At 35.4% G+C, this 21,488-nt stretch overlaps 1 protein-coding gene across 1 annotated transcript in view; it reads left to right on the forward strand.

The window, feature by feature from the left end:
* LAMA1 (laminin subunit alpha 1) overlaps positions 1-21,488 on the forward strand; it is a 97,564-nt gene that overhangs the window by 21,776 nt on the left and 54,300 nt on the right. The window contains exons 4-14 of the mRNA XM_085220807.1: positions 5,398-5,640; positions 8,134-8,313; positions 10,839-10,928; positions 11,351-11,468; positions 12,519-12,697; positions 14,156-14,261; positions 14,733-14,893; positions 17,544-17,684; positions 17,979-18,149; positions 19,397-19,501; positions 20,283-20,494. Of these exons, the coding sequence (XP_085076933.1) occupies positions 5,398-5,640; positions 8,134-8,313; positions 10,839-10,928; positions 11,351-11,468; positions 12,519-12,697; positions 14,156-14,261; positions 14,733-14,893; positions 17,544-17,684; positions 17,979-18,149; positions 19,397-19,501; positions 20,283-20,494 (1,706 nt within the window). The remainder of the gene's footprint in view (positions 1-5,397; positions 5,641-8,133; positions 8,314-10,838; positions 10,929-11,350; positions 11,469-12,518; positions 12,698-14,155; positions 14,262-14,732; positions 14,894-17,543; positions 17,685-17,978; positions 18,150-19,396; positions 19,502-20,282; positions 20,495-21,488) is intronic.

Below are 21,488 nucleotides of genomic sequence, written 5' to 3' on the forward strand. Positions count from 1 at the left end.
GTAAACATGGGATTTAACATTCCTTGACAGAATATGTAATATATGGATACCATTTTTGGTGTGAAAAATGACAAATTTGGTTATTATTTATGATTTTTGAATAATTACTAGATGTTACAGCAGTAAGAGGAATTGATTGTTTATTTGAATTGTTACTACTAGAGATACAACCCATTGATTGGGTTGGTGAGTGCTGCAATGTAGCTTCAGCTGGAGAATAAAGGGGATTCCCTTGCCTGGTGAAAACTACTCCAGTTTATCCTAGGTATATATATTCTGACCACAGTCTGTCCCTGTTGTATTTGTTTCCACTCGATGTTGAAGGGAACAGAGAATATTCCTTCAGCTAATATTCTACCTTACATTTAGTATATTTTGTATAAAAACATCCGAACTGAAGAGCGGCTTGATGGAATCTCATTAAGAAAAAAGGCTGTCTAATAAAATCAAGATCAAAATTGCAGTTTTGATCTTTCTCCATCAGATTTTCTTTGTTATTATAACTACTAAGCATTTTGTAAGGCTAGCAGTGGCTACGTCACAGTTTTGTAGCTCACGTGGATTATAAAAACTAGGCATGCCTTTTGCTCTTTCTGGAACCAGATGTATGATAGTTTTTCCTTCCCTTTTTTTTTTTTTTTTTTTTTTTCCTTTTCCATTAAATGTATGGCAAAAATCCAGAGCAAGGGAAAGAGTAGTTTAGGAATGAAATGTAGTATTGATGTACAAGATACTGAGATTTGATTTATGATCTCATGCTTTCTATACTGGCAATTCTACAGAAACAAAATCCACAGCAATAGTTAAAGACAGAAACAGTGTTTTTGCCTGACTTCTCCTCTGGACAGCTTCTTTAAATGAATTATAAAGCTGACTATTATAAATGTCAGTAGTGTGCATGTGCCAGCTGTAAAATATTTCTCCATCACAGCATTAAGAATATTTTCCTTAGTATTATTCTGTATCAGACTTTCAAAGGTATTTAAGAGTGCTTAGTGCTAGACATATCAGAAAGACAAAAGTGTATACTAAGTTCTCAAATTGTGGAGCAAGACCCTAAGTATCAAGCTGTGAAAACGTCTCCACTTCTGAGTAAGTTCTAGCTCATGAATATTTCATGAATACAAGATTAGCACTCAGAGACTGATATAAGAGCAATTTGTCGTTTCTGATACTAAAAAAATGTAAGTAAATAATATTGTAATATGATTCCTACAGACTTTTGATTTTGAAATCTCTTGGCAAGTAGTGTAAGGACAAATCATTTGCTGATATAAAAAGACACATAGTTCTCTTGACTTCAGTAGACCAATACTAATTTGTTTTATGGGGCAAGTTTCTTTAAAGCACTTTTGTTGCTGTAAAACTAACGTGTAGCAATATTCAGTGTACTGATCTATGCATTCTTATAATACAATTCTTGAATAAAATTAACTTATCTTTTATTGAAAAATAATGGTTGCACATAATGGTTTTCAAAACCAAACAGAAAATATTTAGGTTAGTCTATACTTTTAGCATTACAAACCTTTCTGAACAAAATGTAGCAGACAATTGATAGGCTTCAGAATTTCTTATTGAGGGCCTTTTTAAAGGATATTAATCCCAGTCTGATACTCAATATCCCTGCATGTAGTCTTATAGACTTTTGAGGATTGGCACAGATTCATTTCAGATGTTTTTGATTCAGAAAGTAAAATAAAATCAGAGAAGATGAAGTTTCTGTTCTAACCAGTTTTGTATGCAGAAAGGATTTTGTAATTAAAGTGCAGAGTAATATTAGTTTTAATAAGCATTTTCACGACAGGGCTTGTCATGTCATTTTGAAAAACGCATTTGGTTGTTTTTAAGATTTCCTTGCTGAGCTCATCCTGAAATTTAGCTGAATTTATAAGGTTAGGAAGAACCATCCTTCCAAAATCACTGCATTACTTCAGGCTTGTTTATTTGAGGTCTATTGTATTGTATGGTTTACATTACACCAACACGATTTTAGTAAGGTATACAATAGGTTACTGAAAATGATCCTGAAATTTTAAAATGATATATTTCAGATATATTTTCAGATATATTTCAGATTTTTTTTTTTTTTTTTCAAGATCTGGTAGAGTTTGGGTTTGAATTGGGATGTAAATTTGAACTAATTGGCTTGGTACTAGTAGGTACCCCTGTTCTTAACAGCTTAAAAAAAAATCTGGTGGGACTCATCTTTAACTTTTCACTTTTGGAGATTGGCTCAAATACTTACAGTTATGAAAAGACAACGTCTTCCCTTACTGTTCTTACCACTGATGTAAATTGAAAAATATAACTGGAAGTCTTCATCTAAAAAGATTAATTGGAAAATTGTGCTTGTCAGAACCTATGTAGGTTTTAGAGCACTGAACATGCACTTGGAAAAAGGAACATTTGGCTAGCATCTGCTGTGTGGCCACTGCTGGCTGAGTGTTTAGAGAAAGAGAATGTAAAATTGCTTGATGAATGGGGGAAGGGTTCATTTCTGAATCTGTTTCAAGAGCAAAGTTCTTGATACAGCGGGATTTGACTTAAAGGAAACAAGGTCATTAGGAAGGCTTAAGTAAAGCAGAAGTGGTGTGGTAAGTTGGTATTGCTGCTATGAAGGGGCTCTTAAAATATAAGTTTATTTGGCTGATCTTTACAGTCAGGATTGAAATGCCTGTAAAATGATGCTTCTAATCTATGGCAACTTGGTATCGGCTACCTTGCTTTGGCTTGCCCTTTTTACCCTTGTAGCTCAATAAGAAAATGAGTTCTGGGAAAGCTATACAGCTAGATTAATTCATAAAAATAATCAGCTCTTGCCATTTGGCTTCAAGTTTATCATGTGGCCAGTTGATGGGCAGTGAATGAATGGACCGAGTGGCAGGAAACTGCCTTTGGTGATGTTCAGATATGGAGAAGTCACAAAAGTAAAAATCTTTTAGGAAGTGCACTAAAGGCATTGGAAAGTCAGTTTTCTTTACATGGAGTTCCTGGTTCAGATCTGTTTTGGGTTGCAGAAACTATGGGATATGAGGTCTCTCAAGACCTAGCTGACATTCCTTAAAATGTATTAATACGCAAACACTGCAGACATCTGAATCCTTTCTTCCAGCTTCAATCCCCTGTTTGGAAACATAATATCTAAGAATATAACACCTACTGAGAGGTTGCATTCTGACTTCTTGACTACAGGAGCACTCATGAAGTATCCTTTCATTTATATATGCAGTATCCATTCAACTATGTAATTTCAGAGTGTGACAAATCATTCTGATGCTGTTGATATTCAGTATCCTGTGAATTCACTTAGGAAGTACTTTTTTTAGGTATTCGTGTGGAAGAAACCTGAGAAAATTCAGGGGGAAAACAAGACAATGTTTTTTTACACAGGCTGACTACAGACACCTCATTGTCTGCAGAACAATTTCTTGTTTTATGAATGCCTATTTTGGGTTCTTGGTTTCAAATATCTTCATTTCTGCTCTTGGTGAACTGTAGACATGCAGGAGAAATCAATCTGTGGAAGTCTTGAATATTAAACATGGCTGCTGGTTTTCTGAAAAAAAACAAAACAAAAACAAAAACCACCAAACCGTTGACTTTAAATGATGCAACAGTAAAATGAATTGCCCAAGCAGTTGCTCAGAAATACTTTTCTATTTAACTGTCTGTTTCCCTTACCCTCCCTCACCAAGAAATTCAATATTTAAAACAAATGCAACTTACATACTCTTGTGTGAAAGTATTTCTGCAGTAGTGCCTGCAGTTAGTTTGTGATGAAAGATAATTCATTATTACTGGTTGAAACTGGATTTAAAACTAGTTGCATCAGCTGCAGAATATAATGGGTCTCGAAAAATCTCCATGTAATCAGAAGTAGAGCATTTGTTGTTCAGCCAACTGTGTAATAAGTAGGGAAGTAGTTTAGTTGATGATAGCAAGCAGAGAGGAAAAATAAATAAATAAAAGGAAAATCAGACCAGCTGAACACCAAATTTAAAGTTATTTTAATCAAATCTGAATTTGATTTTTTTTTTTAAATATTAAACCTTATAAGTCAAAATTTGAAGATAAGTATCACCATTTCTTTTCCTTCTCAAGTCTGCAAATCTCTTAAGCAAAGCTTTGGTCATTTAAAGAATGTTTTGTTTCAGAAATAATCTCATGAATTGCACACACAATGTAATTATTACTTTTCACTGCGTGTTTATTTCCCTATTTGACAAAATCAAAACCTAATCAAACAAATTCCTACATTTTTAAATGTCTGAAGTGAATGGTTGTGGCCAAAGCAGATCTCAGCATCGTATTCAGCTGCACACACAGATGGGCGATATTATATCAGCTAACTTGGCAATCCACTCTAGTAAGACTACAGACTTCTGTGATGGTTAAGCAACATGGTATTTTCCTTTCTTCTGAATGTTGTTTGTTTCATAATACATTAATTTCAAATGAGGAGTCTTATCAATCTGCAACAACAGCCTTTTGTGAGGTAACGTAGTAGCCATTAGTTAATAAGGAGGAAGATAGTAATTTTGGAGTATGTCATTCAGTGTTAGTGGCTCATGTCATAGCTAGTTGAGGGCCTGTGCAGGTTATTTAACTGCCATGAGAAGACCACTCAAAAATTATTAAAAAAAAAAAAAAAAAAAAAAAAAAAGCTCTTGGTTACATATATAGCTGAGAGATGCCATACTTAAAAGCTACTTAAATAGCATTATCATACTTATATTTGTCACATTTACCTGATTTGTCTATGTCCTTTTTCAGCAGTGTTTGTAAATAACTTTACAAGTGTTGTTAAATCACTTCAACACAGAATGAAAATGGAATGCACAGATTTTTAATATAGGATGTAAAAAGCTTATCAGAAATGCTCTTACTGAGAGGATTAAACTCCCAGCTAAAATGTGAAACAAAGAGTTGTTTGGTCTGCAGCTGTTTAAAAAAAAAAAAAAGAACCTACTTTGAAGTCTTCAGTAGTTCAGAAAAGCTAAATAGAAGGAATGTTATTTCCAAGTAATCCTGAGATAAATGGTGTATGTATGTATATATATAGATAGATAGATAGATAGATAGGTATCAGCTTGCATGTTAACACAGTACTAAGTGAACACACTTGGTATTTTTTTGTCACACAAATAAATGTTTTGCTGTAATATTAAAAGTTTTGATACATATTTCCATTAGTATCATAAAATATTAATCTAGCTTTTGATAAAAAATTTGTGCAAAAGTTTTTATCCAGAGCCACTCTAGCAAATTTTACCTTCTTCCCTGGCAAATTATATACTGCTTTTAAATTTTTAGTTAACTTGAGCACCAAATTGGTCTCTTGTGGTCTTTTGGAGACGAATGAAGTGTTAAAATATTTCTCTTGCATTTTTTTAGGTCTTTCAAGTTGCATATGTCATCATCAAATCTGCTAATGCTCCACGACCTGGAAACTGGATTTTGGAACGCTCCATAGATGGCACAGAGTTCAAACCATGGCAGTACTATGCAATTAGCGACACAGAGTGTTTAACTCGTTATAATATTACACCAAGAGTTGGGCCACCAACTTACAAGAGAGATGATGAAGTGATCTGCACCTCTTACTATTCCAGACTAGTTCCTCTGGAACATGGAGAGGTATATTTGTTTTTGCACCTGTGGTTTTTGAGTATGAACTGAGACTTGAAAACGTTTGCATCCCAGTTAGAGTTCAACTCCCTCAGCACTACCAGATGATCTGTTATTCTTTAATTTTACTATCTTTATATCATATACCAGTATACCAAGCTTTTAAAAGTTAGGATAACTTGTCATTCACTCCACATATTCCTATTATTCAATCCTTTATTCTCTCCCTCCCTATTAACTGCGTAGTAGTAGTTCCTTTATTCTACAGACAACTACAACAGAGATTCTATGTTCTGCTAGGTTTTTCATTTAATAAAGAAAATTCCTGTGTTAAGAACACCTGGTTGTGAAATAAGGCTGTAAAAACTGTTGAAGTGCTAGGCACAGCTGGAACTCCTAAACTGGCCTTGGCATTGTTTCAGGGACCTTGTATAATTAGAAGAATTATGAATCCTGCAGCCTCACTGTTGATTGTTCTTTCTTTTAGCAAACTCTGTTAACTGTCCTTGTGTCATTTATTTCATAGAGGCAGCCACATAAAGAAATGATACATTGAAACCAGAGATGTACAAAGAATTGGGTGACACATGTATGATCAATAGCACTATCTGGAACATTTCTAAATGTGATAACATAAAAACATAACAGAAACATGAAAAAAGAAAGTCCAAATTAAATTGCTGTGCACTGCTTGAATGTTCTTTTTCACAAAGAATAGACTGCTGAAACTGCAGGCAGACATGAGTATTCCTTGCCCCGAGAATCTCAAAACCTGTATTAGTGATTCTTGGCACTCTTTTAAGAATATGTATTATTAGTGCTTTATAATCGGTTCTGGTCAGAATAATAAACATAAATATAGGGCTCTCGGAAGTCCTGCAAATCAGCTGATCTCTACAAACATCTGCCTTGTATTTAGCACTTGTTAGCAAGCTGCTGTTCTATGCTTTGCTTGTAATGCTCTGGTCTGAAAGAACGAATAGGGTAAAAGGACCACATGTCTAAATGTGTATGTAACCGAATGACATTTTAGCTAACTCAGACATTTTGCCAGTTTGGCTGCTGGATTTTTTACAGGCTTAAGGAGGTATAACAGCACTGTTGTATACTCTATTAACCTGATCTATACTGCTTGAAAATCAGCTCCCATAAATTTATGTTATGAAGTCAGAGTTTGTGATAAATTCTAAGGCTAAAACTACAATTGCTGGGAAATGGTCTTCAATTAAGGAGCATAAATAACACCAACATATATAAACCAAATATATTGGCATATTTAAGTCATGTGTAAGCAGTATATTAGCCAAATATAGCAATGAACACAGAGAATTATTCTTTTTCTTCCTTAACATGTTAGTATCTATCCCTACCATTTCTTCCTTTTCCTGGTAGGAAAGATTCCTCTACAAATTACATGCATTTTTACAAAATTTCTACTGGTCTACTCAGTGGCTAGGTTTATAATTAAGAAGTGTATAAAATTTCACTTTTCATCACTTGAAAGCACTATTCATGAACAGAGAGAGTATGTATTCCCAGAGAATTGGAGCTAGAGGCAGAAGAGACTAAAATGAAATGTCATGTATTGTGGGAAATATTTGAGAGTGGTGGACAAAATTCAAACTATAAATTCAAAAGTAATATGTGAGACAAAATTGCTCTGCATAAGGGATATGCTTTGCAGTTTTAAGTGTAGCTGATGAATTCAGAGCATGACTCTTGTGATGGACGATAGCTGTACTCTTTGACATCTGTTTGTGGCATATTGGTCTCATTTTTACTTTCTCCCTCAAAATGCAGCACAAACTGCGTGGTCCTGAGTTGCTTTGGAAAGGAGCAGGGAGCTGTTGCTAAAATAAATTGCACAGCTTGAGACCAAAAGCCATCTTACTGGGGCCAGTGTGGGATTGTGTAGATAGAGAGGTGGAGACCAGATGGTTGGTTTTGTGGTGGCAGCCTTCTGCTTTCAGTTGTCATCCAACTCATGGCTTACTACTGCACTGTTTTATCACTGAGAGTTCCTTGCTGACTAGGCAGCTCTGTCCCAATAGGATATAGGATTAATGTCTCCACACTGAGCGTGTGCTCAGTTATAGTTTGCAATATTTACAAACTGTGCAGGAAAGATCTGTAACGGCAAAATCTCGCTTATGGCCAGAGTGACATGTTCTATGTCAGTAAGGGAGATGAGGAAAAACAGGGCAAGTGATGACTAGCCTGTAGTATGATTCTTCTCCTTATGCTATTTCCACAAAAGTCAAGGAGACATGAGACTTTACGATGAGACAGGAGTGGTGGTTTCAGAACCATGTAAATCAGGAAGCAAGAATTCTACCTGCCGGTTGAGGGTGGGGAATATAATTCTAATTAATTTAACATCTCATCATCCTGAGTTTCTGCAAAACAAACTGAAATGTTACATGTTTATTTCTCACACTAATATGTTTGTTGTTGTAAACGGATCACAGTTACATTTATGATTAATTCAGAGCCTCTTCCTAGATTCACACATCTCTGATCAATGGCAGGCCTAGTGCTGATGATCCTTCACAAAAGCTTTTGGAATTTACTTCTGCACGATACATCCGCCTACGACTGCAGCGTATTAGAACCCTTAATGCTGACCTCATGACTCTCAGCCATCACGATCCAAAAGAACTCGATCCCATTGTTACCAGAAGGGTAAGCTGATTGTTCAGAAACACTGCTCAATATGACAGCATTTTCTGGTCTATGAGGAACTACTTCAACTTTGCCACCTACTGAATTGTTCTGAAAGGTTGTTAACAGATTTTTGCTTTCCTTCCGATGTTATTAACATGATACTTTGCCAGAGACAACTCTACATATTTTTAAAAGATTTTTAATTTTGTTTGCTTTTTGTTTTATTTGCTCAAATGATTTAATCTCTAATACTCTATGAGAAAAGAACAAAGTATAGTTTGACTGATGCAAGTGTCATTTGAGGTTGTTCTTTATGCAACTGCAGTATGTTTTTGAGTGTATTAAGGATTTCAGCGGTCTGATTCATAAAGAGAATTGTTTGAAAATCTTGCCATGATGAATTTTCTTCACTTTTTTTTTTTTTTTAAGGCATTTTAATCAATTGTTTTTAAGGCCAGAAATAATAATAATAATGAAACCACTTGAGAGTTTTAACTAATCCTTACATATTTGATTTTGAAAGTGGGGAAGCTGAGACAGCAAAACACTTCAACTGCTTCAGCATCTCACAGAAATTTGATTTTGGAGCTCCTAGTAACAGTGCCTGCCATAATTAAATTTTCTGCAGTATTTCTGCTTTATATTTAACTGTTTTGACCATCTTCTTAATTTACCCAAAACTGGTGAACTAAGTGGTTGGTGGCTTCAAGTTCTTCTATGAAAAAAAATCTGGATGTTCTGCTCATTCCATCTGCCTCATGTGGGAGCTGCTAGCATGAGGACTGCATGCATAGAGGACTGGACAGCTGCTCCTGCTGTGCTTTACTGGACATAAGAAAACAGTTAACACAATGGCTAAACTGATGAGATGTTCCCATGGAGCAGCCTGGTAGATATTTGGATACATTGATAGTATTGTAATATCAAGAAATTCACCCCAAAAAGGGATTTTTGACATGAAATCATACAAACATGCAGTTTACATGGGAAACAGGTTCTGAGAATGAATATTTCCATTGCTTTCATATTGTACACTGTTGTGTAATCCAAGGCTTAGTACTAGCCTAGCCAGCATGATTTAGTGCATTTTGCATGAAAAGCTACACACCCTCATCTCCGTAAGCTGTGAGATTTATTGGGTCAGGGTTCCCAAGTCCTGATATCTCACTCAGTGTCTCAACACTGTGCAATCAATGACAAAAAGGTAATCACTTCCACATTTCTGCATTCCATTTCTGTCCTTTTTGAAGGCATGACATCTGGTTGTTGATACCCATTTTATCAGTGATCTCGTATATAATCAAAACTGCTGAAGCAGAACTTTTCTAAGAGTTCAACAGCAGTTTTGTTTCTGTATTTAATTTATTTATTTCTCTCTGTAGCATTTGGTTAGCATTGGTCTCTTGTTTGACTTCAAGCTGCACACAGCTGCTGTGAGACATACACAGTATGAGTTTTAAGAAAACAAGATAAAAAGGAAGAAATGGGAAATGGAGTGAGCTACTTGGTCCTCCAACTTTTCCCAGTCTGGATCTCCTTTTTTGTAGTTAAGAGCTTAATGCTCATTAAGTTATTTATGTATTGTAATCCAACATCACAACAATTAAAAAAAGACTAAAATGCTAAACATCATAAAAATTTTAAAGACATTAAAAATTCAGTGTTCAATCAAAGAGGCTAGTTTGCTCCAAGTCCAAGATCCTTAAAAAAACAAACAAACAACAGTCCATGAAGTCACCAGGTCTGACCACCCAGGACCAACTCTTCATCCTGAAGCAGATGACTGTAGGGTTGTTAGGTCTGAGAGTCTTGAACTTTTTGCTTAGAAGTGTAGTCAAAAAAGTATTTCTTTTCATTCCTCTGTAGTACGTGCTTCCTAGGATACCAACAGGCCAACCATGTTGATACTCCAGCTGTAACTGAACCCAGATGGTCTTTCCTGCCTCTTCTTTGCCTTGCAAGTTAAATCCTTTCCTTACACATGCTGCTTTTGCTCACCATATGGCAATATAAATAGATAATATTCTACTGTATCACTGACACTTAAGCTAAAAATTTGGGTAGCATAAAACAGTGTCTCACACTAGTAGGAAGGAGTTTGTCTGGAAGAAAGTGCACAAAGAGATTTTAAAGGAAGGCAGAGTTCCCATTTTAGGAAAGCATACTCAGACTTCACAAACTTAAATGCAAAAATAGCAGTTGTTCTGCTTCATTGCTTTTATAAGGTGAAAAAAGGCTCTTATAAAAGCAAATTTTGGCTTACGTCACATTTGGTGATATTTCTTGAAGCTTAGGAATTGTGTGTACTTCTTTATACTTAAGAGTTAATCACTGTTTTGAACCACTGAGGAAAAACATAGGAAAAATATAAAAATTCACTAAATGAAAGGCTTCTCCAGGTAAGAGAAATTCAAAGTCTCTTGTACTTTCTAAGCATTTTTCAAGTAAAAAAATAGAGACGTGCTGTCATTTTATTATGTAGAAGAGAAGACAAAAAATACATATAAATCTATTCACCTTTTTTCTATCTTTGATTTTTGTAGTACTACTACTCAATAAAGGACATCTCTGTTGGTGGCATGTGTATTTGCTATGGACATGCTCGAAGCTGCCCCCTGGATGAAGTCACAAAGGTATTCTATAATTTCACTGATCTATTTTCACAATATAACTAGTCCAATTTGCCTAAGGTGAATGGAAAATAGGAATCTAAAAGAGATCTTATTACATGATGCGTACAAATGATTTGCTATAATTTTTTTCCTTTGCTTTGAAAGCATATCTGGATCTCTGGTAATTTAACTTTTTTGAAATGAACTCTTTCTCTTTGATGCTGAAATTAAACGGTTTGAGGATCTCAAGAAGTTGTCTGTTTTGCAACACAGTAGTGTTGTCCTTCCTTTTGTAGAAAGACTACTTTCCAGTAGTTAACATAGCATGGTTGTGGAGCATTTATCATTGCCTTATTTTTGGAGTAAAGCTGATATTAGACAGATTTTTGGGAACATTGAGAAAATTATCCATTTAAAATTATTTCAAGATTTTTTTTTCTTAGCAATTGCAGTGCCAGTGTGAGCATAACACATGTGGCGAGAGCTGTAACAGGTGCTGTCCAGGTTACCATCAAAAACCATGGAGACCAGGAACCATTTCTGCTGGGAACAAATGTGAGAGTAAGTGTGCAAAAAGATTTAGATAAATTCATTAAGAATTATATTCTTTCTGGAAGTTGCTTTTCATAGAGATCTACGCCAATTCTCCAAAGCATCCAAAAATGACCTACCTTAGTCATAACTGTTTAGATCTTTTTAAGTATTCTACCCAACACAACTGGCTCATAGATGTGTCATGCAATAAAACTTTCAGAGAGGATCAGACAAAAGAGTCTTGGAGATTTATTATACTCCTGTAAAAACTAGCAGCTTCGCATCAATCATTTTGTTAGCTAATTGAAATGCAGATTTCTTACTTGATCATAAATTTCAACAGATAAAAAAAAACCTTTGTTCTGATAACAAGTGTTTTGAAATAAACTGCCCCACTGCTTTCCATATAATTTGATGGATTGAATTAAGCTGTGCCAATGAGTGTCTCAAGGGCCAGCTAGCGCATTTTCCCTCTGCATCACTAATGCCTGGCACAAGCTGCAGACAGTTAAGAACCTATTAGATAAAATTTACAATTACAAATGGAAAAGTACCTTCTTAGTAAAAAAAGATTTTTACGCAAATCTCAGTGTCACTCCTTGGGAAAGTAGGTGGTTTTTGACTGGACTGAAAAGTATCTTCTAACCTCAAAGAAATGTGTACTTATGTACAGATATTGTTCATTCTTAGACTTTTGTCTATAATGCAGATAAGAGAAGAATTATATGGATTTTATTTTGTAATGCAGAGGACAGAATATTAAAGAGCAGTTAGTAGTGATTTTGCACATCACTATTGGCATCACTCCTCACAGGAATATGATTTACGGATTACTGCCAAAAGGAATGCTATTGAAGCAGTGACTATTTTTGAAATGTGCTTACTTGCTAAGAAACAGAACGTATTTGAGACTGCTGAAGCATATAGTATGGTTAACGGGAAGAAAATCACACTTCTGAGATGAATTTATATGCTCTCCTTCTTGCATTTTCACTTTGGAAAGTATCAGTGTTGTAGGAACTGTTACACAACATAAATAATTTAAAAAAAAAGTATTTATTTTCTGTTCCTTTTTAGAGTGCAACTGTCATAACAAAGCTGAAGATTGTTATTACAATCAGAGTATTGCAGATCAAAAAAGGAGCATGAATATTCACGGCCAGTACATAGGAGGTGGTGTCTGTTTAAACTGTTCTCAACATACTACTGGGATCAACTGTGAAATGTGTGCTGATGGATATTTTAGACCACAGAAAGTAAGATATGGAAAATAACATCCTAGTGTTTTGGTTAATTATAGTGTGATACGATGTATATTTCATCTCATTGTGCATTCAAACATATATTCATTGCAGAATAACTAAAAACTATACACAATTTTTTTAATAGATTATATACCACTAAAACTTCCAGAGAAAAGCATAAAATGCTTGTGAGGAAGTGCAGGTCTTACTGCTTTAAAAGAAGCTGTTGTAGAAGAAAAGAATAAGTAGATATGTTTTCCTCGAATGGAAATGTAATTGCTGTGATAGGAAACCTTTTTCTCATTCAGATAAACCTCTCAAAAGTGCCAATATTAAAGATTCAATGTCTTCATAAGTGCCAAAATTGAGTCCTGCACTATAACAGCCCATTTCAACCAATGTTTTAAAGGATCCTTTCATGGTTCTAAGGTCAAACTCTGCTTCATGAGATATGACATAAAATATTCTTCCTCTTGATGTGTTTAAAGTAGAACATGTGGTCTCTGGGCCTACTTTCCAGTTTATTGACAAGAGTGACTCTTTGGAAAAATGACCTAAGTTCCACAACAGACATTCATTATTGCATGATTAATGCAGTTAAATGTGAAGTTCCTGCAGTGTTAGAAGTCCCCACAGAAAGAGAAACTAAATTTCTTCCCCACAAGGTCTTACTACAGAAGGTTTTCATATATATATGAAAGCCCATGCTTTAGAAATCCAACATAAATAGATGCAGAGAGGAAGGGTGAGTCTGTGTGAATTTGATTAGACAGCAGGTACAGCCAATACAAAGGAGAATTAAACCTAAGTCTGATATTAGCTAATTCACTTGTTATAAGAAGCACTGAAGAAAAGTATTCAATTCCTAGCTAACAAATACAAGTCATTATATATTTGCTTTACATCTCAAGTACTTCGAAGGAAACTTTCAGGTTTCCCTTAAAAAGAAGGCAATCCTTGCATAAAATTGCATTGCCTTGTATTTCAAAGATGTATAGATTGTGAAGTTGGTATAAATCTTCATGAGTAGATAATCTGTCTTCCCACTGAACACAGAGCCAAGGATTTCTTCTCATTTCCTTCCTCTTTGATCTGGAGTGTCTTTGCTACAAGTGCCCATTCTTGTATCAAACATTTCCATAACCTTTGGCAAGCCATCACACTGATTAGTTGCTGTCACACTAAAAAAACATTCAGACTATATGTGTCAGGCAACAACTTCCAAATATTAGTTACTCTTCCTTTGTGCTGTTGAAGACCAAATTGTATTCTGATATCTAAGTTTTTTTCTTGATGCAATCCCCTGATCTTCTGTTTGCTAAAATGAAATTGATTGAGTCCCTTGATCTGTTACTGCATAGCAACATTTCTGGTTTTCATTCATATTATTTTCAGAGACAAAAAACAGATGTAATGTTATTTTTCCCAGTTAATAACTCAGGAATTTGACAGAGAACATTTGTTTCATAGGTTTCTCCCTACGATGATCATCCCTGCTATCCTTGTGGCTGTGATCCATTTGGGTCTCTGAGTTCTGTCTGTGTTAAAGATGAGCACAAGTCTGATTCACAGCACGGTAAGGGAGCAAAAAATGTTATTTTCTCTAAACTTCAAATCTTGCTAACATTTCTGGGCAATGAAGGTATGAGGGAACAGTACCTTCTTGTCTGTGGCTGCCAGTTAGGTAGCACTTCAGAACAATGGTAAATATTTAGAAAGGAGAGGTGAAAGAAATGTCAGGTTCCTGAATGTGGTCTTGTATGGGAGATGACAAGCTCTGACTATGTGAAACAATGAGAAGGATTGAAATCTGATGCTGTTGCTTATGAATGTTATTATAACTGTCAGAAAATGAATTAGGCTGCAGTTTCTGTGCATCTGGTACTCTAAGCACAAAAAATAGATAGTGAGGCTGACATTATGCCAACTACCTAGGTGGAATGTGACAGAGTACAGTAAAAAAGGAATGCTGAGTTACTCACATGTTCTGAGACATCTTAAATCCAGCATGCTGCCTTCTCTTACCTTTTTGTTTTTGCTCTTCAAGGGACTTGGCCAGGACAGTGTCAATGCAGAGATGGTTATACAGGAGAAAAATGTGACCGTTGTGCATTTGGGTATCGGGGTTATCCAAACTGCTTGCGCTGCAACTGCAGCCTAATTGGTAGCATTAATGAAGATCCATGCACAGAACCTTGTCTTTGCAAAGTGAGTATTAAACTCTCATTTTTGTTTAAAAGGCAACCTGTGGAATGAGTTTGTAAATTTTTTTTTTTTTTTTTTTTTTAGTAAGAAAAACTTCTTCATTAACTAGAGACACCACTTCTTCTATATTGAATAACTTGGTGTGACTGTACACACAACAAACTAGAACTTAAAATTACTAACTATTCTCTGTACTTAAAATACGGTATCATATGCTGAATAGTTTGCTATATTTTTTGAGTATTCTGTATGTTTTTTTTCTATAAAAATGGGCCTGACTGACATTAAAACTGAATAATAACTGCAGTTATGAGTGTGAGAAAGAATCTTAGAGGGAATGACAGCATACTTAGCTGGGTTTGTTTTTAGCAATGAGCTAATTTTTCTCTTAAAAGCCACTACCCACATGTAAAGAAGGGGTGTGTATATAACACCTGCTTTTTGCAAAGTAACTGTGCATTAGGGTGAAACTTTCAGAACAACTAAATTAGATATATGTATGAAATCTGATTGTTTTTGATTACAGAATATAAACCATCAATATTTTTAACAAAGAAAAAAAAAAACAGATTTTCCATGACTGCTTTTATTTTTGGTAAGCGTTCAGTCCCCTTGAAATATCTTGCAGCTGTAGATTCTGCTGACCTTTATTACAGAGCTCTGTGTCACTATTTAAAGAAGTAACACACAATTTTTTGAGCCAAATATTAGCCAGTAGTTTATGTATTTGTTGCCAAGTATGACAGCAAGTAGGAGCCAAAAAACCCCATGGTTTGTTGGACAGATTTTCTGAAACTGTTTAGTTCTTTTGCATGATTTATCTAATCCAAATTATCAAATGTATAAATAACCAGAGTCTTGAAAAAAGGAATAGTTTGAACAGACAATTTAAATGAGAAAAGAAAAAGAAACAACTATTTTGCTTTCTTTTGAGCTAGAGTAACACTGTTAGAGCTGTTGCAGATTATGGGTGAAAATTCTTATAAACTGGACAAGAAACTGTCCCTTTTTAGAGCACGAGCATGGCATACAGATTTTTTTTGGCCAGATCACTGAGAGTGTCACTAGCTGTCAACACAATTACATTGGAGAAGGAAGTTGCATGCTCCAAATATTAAATGAAGTTGACAGAATTTCTAGTTTCTAAGCCTACATAGGCTGTGTAAACTCAGTAACACAAGTGATTCCCTTTTACACTCTGAATATCATAATATTTGATGATTTGTGAAACACAGCTGTCACAGTCTAATACTCTTTGACCAAATACTTCTGGATGTTCTATGTGTAGAGGGAGAAATGCTTGCTATCTAAATCAAATGCTACTAATAAAAGAAGATATTTGATGTTACCTAAGATTTCAATTTAGAAAAATGATTCAGCAGTGTACTGAATTCACTATGCAAGGACAAAACAGCAATTGCAATACACAGTTGAATCACAGTATAAATGTGGTTCTCATTTGGGAACTAATGTGGTCTTCATATACTCATGGTAGTACCAAAAATCATCTTTATATACTCACAGTACTGGGTGTCCCTGCTTGCTGGGAAGAAATGCGTGTAGACACCAGCTCAAGCTCGTTACTCTTTTCAAAATTCTTTTGTCAGTTTTTTTTAATTTGTATGTTCTGTTTTGGTCTGAGCACCGAATTCACTATCCTCCCATGCTAGCCTGGCTAATTTAGGGAGACATTCACACTTTTAAAATGAACTCCAAGGAGAGTTTTCACTTGTTGATCAACTTAACTGATGCCATCTGTTTAGCTAAAACAAAGGCTGTTCTCCAGACCCCTTTGTAGTGAGATAAAGTCTTCTATGCAACAGTCACTCTCTGGATTATTCCCGGAACTGCATGGGCACTCATCCCTTGCCTTCAGTCCTCTTCCATTGTAGAGGTTTAATCAGAGTCACATCCCACCCCTACAGTCTAGTCAGTCACAGCAGCTCTTGAGGTCTAGTCATCGAATAAGGTTCTTAGTATTCATTAAGCAATAAGAAGTCATTTCAACCAGGTAAAGTTATAGAGACAAAAGGAATGTGCGATCCCAGTGTACCATGAAAAAACAAATAAAGAAGTTGGAAAAAACCATTGTTTCTGTAAAAATCCAAAATTCTAAAACCCCAATGTTTCAGGATAATCTCAGATAGCTCTTTATTATGGTACTTTTCCTATATTTGTATATTGTTGGGGATGTGTTAGGTCAGGGCTTGACCCCAGGGCATGGTTGTGGGATGCAAGTGTGAATGAGTGGTTGAGGAACTGTTGCCTTGAAACTGGCTGTGGTGGCCTTAAAAGGCAAGCTGTGCTGTAGGCACACTTAATTTCTTCAGAGTGAGCTAGAAATTCATTCTACTTGAGAAACATACAGACAAACTGGCAGAAGACTTTCAAACGCTACCTGTGTGCTGAAATTTCACTATAACAGAACTGTTATCGGAGTATATTTAGATTTTGATGAACTAGCAAATTCTGATAACTTTCTCCAATTAGTTTTAATTTTAAGCTTTGAATCTTATTCAATAAGCCTGTTATGCTGAAATCTATGTTTTTTTTATAACATTCTTAATGCTGTTATAACTAAATCCCATGTAAACCACTGTAATTGTTACCATAATAATGCTGATGTGAAACAATTGTTTTATGCCATTCACAGGAAAATGTAGAAGGTGAAAACTGTGACCTCTGTAAACCAGGATTCTATAACCTGCAAGAGAGAAATCCTCAGGGCTGCACAGAATGCTTCTGTTTTGGAGTTTCTGATGTCTGTGAGAGCCTAACATGGCCCATCAGTCAGGTATTATATGTTACATTAGTGACCTAATATTCTTTCCTCAGGCAGCTGCAACATGTACTGTATTTCTCTTTGACATGCACCTGAGCTAACTCTAAATTCTAGCATGTATATCCTTCAGAGGAATGGATTTTTAACATCATTTGACAGCTCTGAGGTAGTCAGTATGTCATTTCATTGCAGGCTTTAGTCTGCTGGCTTGCATTATTATTAGAAGCATAGTTAATGGAAGTCTGATGGATTCCCTAGTTCACATGAATATCTGGGGATAGGTTTTGTGACTACTTTCTCTTGCAGATTTCAGACATGACTGGATGGCTTATTACTGATCTGTATAATGCAAAGGGTGTGCAACCTCAGCAAGGCCAATTTGGACCCCGTCAAATAAGCATCAACAACACTGATGCTGTGAAAATTCTGAAACATACTTACTACTGGTCAGCACCTGAACCGTATCTAGGAAATAAAGTGAGTTCTTGCTTGGAGTCAAAACTCTTAATTTCCCTGCATTAATTATATTGCTCTCAAAACACTGTGTGTAAACAGTAGATATATTGCTGCTAATCAAAATGTTTACTTACTGAGATGTTAATATGCCAAAAATTCATCTCTGTGCCCCTGTACTTTTATTCTTGCATCTTTCATGTATAGCATAAAGCATTGTCTTTCAATTTGATGCTGTATTTCTATGCACTGAAACCTTCAGAACTGCTGTGTATGTTCTTTGGTTAGCTCATGAGAAGTAATAAAAATATGAATATAGTTGAAATATATTTATAACTTCTATAATTAAGAAGTACAAATAAAAGCTAGGTTTACCAGACTTCTCAACCTGTCTCTGTTCCTCAAATCATAGTATTCCTGGCTAAGTATAGTGCAGAATCCCCCTCTTGCTCTTTGAGCTCACTCATCACACCACTTTGTTCTCAGCCTATCTTTGATTAGACAATATATTCTCTTTTTCTTGATTGTTACTAACTTTCTTGCTCACGTTCCCTATACTCATGACTCCTATCTCAAAGCTGGTGCCCTTCACCATCTTTGTGGCCTTTTGATGGACTCTCACCATTATTTCCACATCTCTGCTGTACTGACAAGCCCGAAAATGGATGAAGAACTTCATGTGTGATTTCACTAGTGCTGAGTAGAGGTGACCTCACTTCTTTAATTATTTTCAGTACAATCTCTTTGCTCATGCACAGTTAATTGAACAGACAAAATGAATGCAAGTCTAATAAGTATAAGTTTAAGGAGTAGTTTTTCACAGGAGAATGTTCACTCAAATTCTTTGATACACCTTTAATGTAGGTCTAACTGCTAAAACTCTTTCACTTACTTTGAAGTAGTAAGCAGCAGATGTGGAGTTATGGAGCATGAAAGGTGGAATATGGAATGTGAATAACTCCAGCATGCTTTGCCCTTTGGCTAGGACAGTAGCATAAACCTCTGCTGTTGAAAGACCTGTGGGTGTATTGCTGAAACTTACCTAAATCTTCTGTAGAGCCTTCGGCTGACTTTCCCCATTGGAACAGCAGCAACAAGTCAGCACTTGTCCCTGTGCTGATAGGCACAGCCTGTTAATTTTTCCCTGGAAAGTGATGTTTGCGAGCCAATGTGTTCTTTTATTTCGGGGAAAATACACTGGACTTTCTGATGTCTCTTCTTTGTGTTGACTGGAGGTTGTGTTGTTAAGGCTTTCTTTTTTATTATTTCAGCTCACAGCTTTTGGTGGGGATTTGAAGTATACCGTGTCTTACGACATTCCGATGGAGAGTATGGACAGTGATAATATAGTATCTAGCGTGGATGTCATCATTAAGGTGGATGGTTTTCAGCTGGCTACTACTCAAACATCATTAGAAATCCATGAATAGGTTAAAAAAAAAAAAAAAAAAAGGAAAATAAAATAGTACTTATGTAGCAATAATTTTTAATTCCTCCTTAGATCTAATTTTTAAATCATGTTTTGCAAGTCACTACAAAGATTTTCTTGCTACTCAGTTCTCTCATTTTCTGCTTTGTTTCTCTGAAACTGTAGGCAGATAATTCTATTCTTATTTTTAGAAAATAAATACCTAAATCTTAACCTTGCTAAAAACACATGAGGTGGTAATTGCTAAATGAGCAACGTTCTGTTTAAAAGGCAACTACAGTAAGTAGGATTAATTTATGTTTATGAAACAGATGAATATTTGTTCTGTTTGTTTACTTTTCTGAAGTTATGTTGCAGTTAAAAGCTAAGGCTCCATATGAAGTTGGGGCACCTCTGAAAAAACTTTATTTTTTAATATGTGCTTATTAACAGAGCGAAGCAGAGAAAGATTTTGTTTTGCAGGGGAGTTTGATTTTTAATTTAATTCTTTTTCTAAAAGAAAATCAAGTGTCTCTGAAACCTCTGAACCAAAAGAGAATGGGTTTGTAATCTTCCCGAATCTATAGAAAATACAGACTTTTTTTTAATTTTTAATTTTTATTTTTTTCCTAATGAAAGAAATCTTGCTTCTTTTCTACATTATCTGGATGTGTATCTGACACTAAATGTAACAGCTAAATGAAATTTCCATATAGATACGAAAAATGTTTTCTGTATTTCACTTTTAGGGCAACGGTCAGATTTTGAGCACAAGAGCAGCAGGTTTGTCATTACAGCCCTATGAGGAGTACTCTAATTCAGTGAGATTGGTATCAGAAAATTTTATAGACTTCAATACAAAAAAAGCCATAGACCGAGAAAGGCTGATGACTGTTCTGGTGAACGTGACCCATCTTCTGATCAGGGCTAACTACAACATTGCCAAAAAAGCTGTGTACAGGTAAGGGACAGAAAATACTAAAATTAATCTATATACTCATGTTATTTTCGTGCATGTGTAGAACTGCTTGTGGTTCCTGTAGTTTTGCATTAACAATTTCTAGAAGAAAACATTCTTCATTGAATTTTTTTTAAGACTAGTGTTGTCCACATTCATGTGGAATGTACAGAAAAGGGCATGTGGTTGTTTTAGGGATATGTAAAGCAGAATTATTGTTTTCTACCTTAAAGGAATATTCCCCAAAGCTTTTTTACAATGGCAGCTTTGTTAGAAAGAAATACCTCCTAAACTCTCAGAAGTGTGCTTATTTCGGTATGTGGCAAGTTAATCCATCATTGATGATTGAGAACTGGCCTGTAAAGAAGCTGGTTGTAATTTCTTTTAATATCTGCTTGTAGATGTTCTGATGGTTATTTCTAAGGGAATGCTTAATAGGAAAATTGGTCTGGGCTGGTTTACCTGGTCATTTCATAGTCTCAAGTCAGCATCAGCAGTATCTTTATCAGTTCTTGCAGATCTCTCTTACCTGTTCTCCAAATTGTACAGGAATAAAATGGTCTCAAGGGAATCAGTTCCAGTGCTTCATCACTTATTTACTTACTTCCCTTAGCCTTACCAATAGCCTTTCTTCCTCATTCCCTAAATTGGTAGCATTTACCGTTGATATCATCATTATGACAGTTAAGCATGAAGAAAATTCACTTTGTGCCCTTGAGGAGTGATTATATTTATGTCTTTAGGGATAGTGTGTTAAACTTTCTGGAATGTTTGTAAAGATTCACTTTAATCATTTTACTGATGGCTGAGAAAATTTTCTCTACTGCAAAATGTTGTTGTTTGTACTATAGGGTTTTGCCTTGCCTTGTAGTATACACCAGCAGTGAACAGATGCTATTTCTCACTACTTACCCACCTACAATGTATGTCTAGTTCAGACATGATCACAGAATGGCCAGGGTTGGAAGGGGGACCTCAAGGATAATGAATCTCCAAC

Source organism: Meleagris gallopavo, chromosome 3, assembly GCF_905368555.1.
Source record: "Meleagris gallopavo chromosome 3, MGAL_WU_HG_1.1, whole genome shotgun sequence".
NCBI classification, from domain to species: domain Eukaryota; kingdom Metazoa; phylum Chordata; class Aves; order Galliformes; family Phasianidae; genus Meleagris; species Meleagris gallopavo.